At 47.7% G+C, this 5,013-nt stretch overlaps 1 protein-coding gene across 1 annotated transcript; it reads left to right on the top strand.

Moving 5' to 3' along the window:
* The first annotated feature begins 2,782 nt into the window (after positions 1-2,782).
* Positions 2,783-3,583, top strand: LOC119292390 (probable CCR4-associated factor 1 homolog 11). Its single transcript, XM_037571246.1, has one exon. It carries the CDS (start codon positions 2,783-2,785, stop codon positions 3,581-3,583), a length of 801 nt encoding a protein of 266 aa, XP_037427143.1.
* The last annotated feature ends 1,430 nt before the right edge of the window (positions 3,584-5,013 follow it).

The following is a 5,013-nucleotide window of genomic DNA, read 5'->3' as shown; positions in this document are numbered from 1 at the left end:
TGCATGTGTTGAACCGTTGCTCCGTTTTGAGTGTGCTCTATATGAAACTTGCTTGATTTTGCATGTAGTTTCATATTATTATGTTGCATCCTTGTTTTGAGGTGTTTCTTGATGCTTGAGTGCATTTTGCATCAGTGCCATGTTTAACTTGTTTTGCTCATATCTTCTAGACCGTAGCTCCAAATCTAATGAACTTTATATGTAACTTGACTAGAATCCCGTGTAGATCATCTTTGTGAATCCTAACTTGCTTTTTAACAACTTGAACATAAGGTTTATTCAGATCTGGACAAACTTCGAAATTTGCATATGAGGACTTACCAGAATTGTTATATGTTGTTCCCGGCCTCATTTAAACTTGCCTTGATATGTTGCTCTTGTTTGCCTCATCTCTTGCCATGAGTAGCTTCATGTAGCTTTGTCATGCATCATGCTTGTTGTGCATCATGCCTTGTTCATGTGTGGTGTGTTTACCTTGTTGTGTGCTTCTTTTCGATAGTTCCTGTTCCGTTGCGATCGTGAGAATTCGTTCGTCTACGGTTGGTTCGGCTTCATCCGTTCGTCTTCTTCATGGGCTCGTTCTTATTCCTTGCGGGATTTCAGGCAAGATGACCGCTACCCTGGATCTCACTACTATCATTGCTATGCTAGTTGCTTCGTTCTATCGCTTTGCTGCGTTACCTATCTTATGCTCATCAAGCCTCCCAAATTGCCAAGAACCTCTAACCTTTGACACCTTTCCTATGCAAACCACTGTTTGGCTATGTTACCGCTTTGCTCAGCCCTCTTATAGCGTTGCTAGTTGCAGGTGAAGTTGAAGATTGCTCCATGGTGGACAGGATTTTGGTTGGGATATCACAATATCTCTTATATTATTAATGCATCTATATACTTGGTAAAGGGTGGAAGACTCGGTCTCTTGCCTGGTGTTTCGTTCCACTCTTGCCGCCCTAGTTTTCGTCATACCGGTGTTATGTTCCCGGATTTTGCGTTCCTTACGCGGTCGGGTGATTTATGGGACCCCCTTAACAGTTCGCTTTGAATAAAACTCCTCCAGCAAGGCCCAACCTTGGTTTTACCATTTGCCTCACCTAGCCCTTTTTCCCTTGGGAGTCGCGCTCTCGAGGGTCATCTTTATTTTATCCCCCCCCCCCCGGGCCAGTGCTTGTTGTGAGTGTTGGTGCAACCTGTCAGCCGCAGGTGGCCACCAGGGGCAACTCTGGGCTGGCCTACCGGAAGTTTGGACAATCCGGTGTGCCCTGAGAACGAGATATGTGCAGCTCCTATCGGGATTTGTCGGCACAGCGCGCGGCTTTGCTGGTCTTGTTTTACCATTGTCGAAATGTCTTGTAAACCGGGATTCCGAGTCTGATCGGGTCCTCCTGGGAGAAGGTCTATTCCTTCGTTGACCGCGAGAGCTTGTCATGGGCTAAGTTGGGACACCCCTGCAGGGTATAATCTTTCGAAAGCCGTGCCTGCGGTTATAGGCAGATGGGAATTTGTTAATGTCCGGTTGTACATAACTTGACACCAGATCCGATTTAAAACGCATCAATCGCGTGTGTAGCCGTGGTGGTCTCTTTTCGGCGGAGGCCGGGAAGGGAACACGGTTTCTGGGTTATGTTTGGCGTAAGTAGGAGTTCAGGATCACTTCTTGATCATTACTAGTTGACGACCGTTCCGCTTGCTCTTTTCTCGCTCTTATTTGCGTATGATAGCCACCATATCATGCTTAGCCGCTACTGCAGCCTCACCACTTTACCCCTTCCTTTCCCTTTAAACTTTGCTAGTCTTTATACCCATGGTAATGGGATTGCTGAGTCCTCGTGGCTCACAGATTACTACAACAACAGTTGCAGGTACAGGTTATTCGATGATCATGACGCGAGAGCGATGCTTGCTTGCGTTGAGTTCTTCTTCTGCTTCTTCGATCATGGGATAGGTTCCAGGTCGGCAGCCTGGGCTAGCATGGTGGATGTCGTTTGAGTTTCTATTTGTGATTCATCCGTAGTCGGATGATGCTCTTATGTATTGTGATGTTGTATTCGTGTGGCATTATATGCCTCTTGTATGTATCCTCATCTATTATGTAATGTTGATGTAACGATATCCACCTTGCAAAAGCGTTTCAATATGCGGGTCTATCCTTGGTGGGACCTTCGAGTTCCTTTTGGATAGGGTCGCATATTGAGCGTGACAATTATTTTGCACGCGTAGCTTTGAAAATCCAAAAATAGGCCCGTACTATTTCGCTGCTTATGTTTTGAGGCAGATCTTTGTTCAATCAGGAAAACTTTTTTCTTATTCAGTGTGCTACCTCTTATGCTTGTCTCTGTAAAATGCTTTTAAGTTAATAAAATACATGCTAAAAAGTCCATAATTGGTGGTGGGTGGTCTTCCCTTAATTTGTCGAGTGACCAGAAACAACTCCAGGAGATTCTTTTTACGGAAGTACCGTACCACTTCAGGACTACCGTAACGAGTTCTGATGACCCACGCTGCTTAGCTTCTCTGAATTGCAGCCGGTCCGTGTCCCACCACCGCAATAGCCTTCCTCGTCCGACTACGACTACGACTCCACTCCCTCTCCTTCCTTATAATGCCAACACACCACCCGCCTAGCTAACACGAACGCAAAGCTACAAGCTTCTCTGGTTGATTAGAGGCGTCCATCGGCATGAACCCGGCCGCCGGTATGTTCCCAATGTTTCCACCGCCACCGCCGCCACCTTTCCACTACGCGTTCCCGATGCAGCCCCCGCCGTACTTCTACCATGCACCAATGTCGCCGGTATGGCCGTCGTCGCCGGTCCCTGTGCGCTCCGTGTGGGCGTCCAACTTCAAGTACGAATCGGCCAACCTCCGCCACGTCGCCAGGAACGCCCAGTACGTCGCCATCGCCCTGCACTACCCGGGCGTTGTCCACCACCCCGACCAGGACCACAACGCCCTCACCGCCGAGCAGCGCTACGCTCTCGTGAAGGCCAACGTGGACGACCTGAAGCCGCTCCAGCTCGGCATCGCCCTCTACGACAGCGACGGCGGGTACCTCGACGCCTGGGAGTTCAACCTCCGCGACTTCCGCCCCCTGGCCGACCCGCACGACGAGAACTCCCTCGCGTACCTCGCCGGCCGCGGGCTCGACGTCGGCGCGCTACGCGACCACGGCGTCAGCGCCGACATGCTAAGCAAGAAGCTGTTTGAATCCGGCTTGGTCGGCGCTCAGCGTGGGCGGTCGCGGAGTTGGATCACCTACGCTGGGGCTTATCACGTCGCGTACCTGCTCAAAATTGTCACCGGCGGTGCCCCGCTGCCGCGAGACGTGGCCGGGTTCAACGGCGCCGTGCGGCGTTACCTCGGCGACCAGGTCTATGATGTGGCCACGATGGCGGCCGGCTGCCCGCACATGCCACTGAGGTTGGAGCACGTCACCGATTACCTCGGCTTCCATCCGCCGCTGGGGAGCCCTCGCCTAGCAGCTGCCGCCGGCGTGCGCGCGCTGCAGGTCTTCATGCGGCTGAAGTACGGAGAGCTCGGCGGCGACGTGCGAAAATACCGGGGTCTTCTTAAAGGCCTGCACTAGCTAGGTCGATCTCACACAAACAATGCTGAGCCGAGAATTCGAAGCTCGTGCAAGGAAGACTGATGCTGACTTGCGTCCATGGTAACTCTGATAAGTCCTTTGAAGTCCCAAGTCCGAAGAATTCCGTTAGAAAAAAAAATCCAAAAAATTACTACTCCCTCTGATCTATATTAGTACAACATTGGCAAAGTTGTACTGAACCAACGACAATTAATATGGACCAAAAGGATTATTACGGTTTTAAAGTTTCAGTAAAGTCTGAACAAAATCCGTTTCAGTGGAGTTTCATAGTAGCCCGGTAAAGTTTCGTAGTAGTTTAAAAAAAATCAAGTATCAGGTAGCAAGGAAGTGTGGAGAGTTCGGCGCGACATGGAGAGGTACCGAGGTGTTCTTCAAGGCATCCACTAGGTCGATCTGATACCAACAATGCTGAGTCGATAATTCAAAGTTCGTGCAAGGAAGACTAATGCCGACTTGCATCATTTGGTAGCTCTGATCAAGTTCTTGAAGTCTGAAGAATTATTAGTACTCCACTTTTGAAGTTCAAGTACTTCCTTCGTTCCTAAATATAAGTCTTTGTAGAGATTTTATTATGAACTACATACGGAGCAAAATGAATGAATCTACACTCTAAAATGCATCTATATATCCGTATGTGGTTCATAATGGAATCTCTCCAAAGACTTATATTTAGGAACGGAGGGAGTATTAGATTTTGTTTTTTTCAGTATAGCTTCATAATAATGTTGCCTATGTAATCGCAAAAAATATGTTGAAGTTATAATACTATTGCGCAGGTGCTCAATTCATCCCCACCGAATATTTTGTTCAGACGGGATTTGATTGGCCCCCGACTTGTGTCATGGCATAATCTTTTATCCAGGTTGGATTCGATTAACCTGACAGAAGGCCGTGATGTGTTTCGCTGGAATCTTGCTACATCTGGGTCTTTCACTATAGACTCTATGTGCCGTGCGCTCACACATTCTGAAGTACCTGTCAGTAATAACAAGAAAATCTGGAAGTCCAAGATTCCATTAAAAGTGAAAATTTTCATGTGGTATCTTTGTAGGGGAGTTGTGTTAACTAAAGACAACCTCGCACGACGCAACTGGTAAGGGAGTAAGAAGTGTTGTTTTTGTACTCATGACGAGACAATCAAACACCTCTTTTTTAATGCAAGTTTGCACGTTTTACGTGGTCAGTCATCCAAACAGCGTCAAATTTGCATCCACCCACAAGTGTTGCCAATATTTTTGGTCATTGGTTGGACGGTATTCCAAATAGTTTCAAAATGCTAATAAGGGTGGGAGTGTATGCCTTAATTTGGTCGCTTTGGCTATGTAGAAATGATTTGATTTTCAATGAAAAAATGCTTCTTCTTTGTAGGTTATTTTCCGGTGTACGCACTCGCTACGTACGTGATCTAT

This window comes from Triticum dicoccoides, chromosome 4B (genome assembly GCF_002162155.2).
Source record: "Triticum dicoccoides isolate Atlit2015 ecotype Zavitan chromosome 4B, WEW_v2.0, whole genome shotgun sequence".
NCBI lineage: Eukaryota > Viridiplantae > Streptophyta > Magnoliopsida > Poales > Poaceae > Triticum > Triticum dicoccoides.
This window is presented reverse-complemented; position numbering and strand designations above follow the sequence as displayed.

Bases quoted from the DNA above. Each gene is read 5' to 3' on its own strand.
- LOC119292390 (XM_037571246.1), top strand. From the start codon at position 2,783: ATGTCGCCGGTATGGCCGTCGTCGCCGGTCCCTGTGCGCTCCGTGTGG.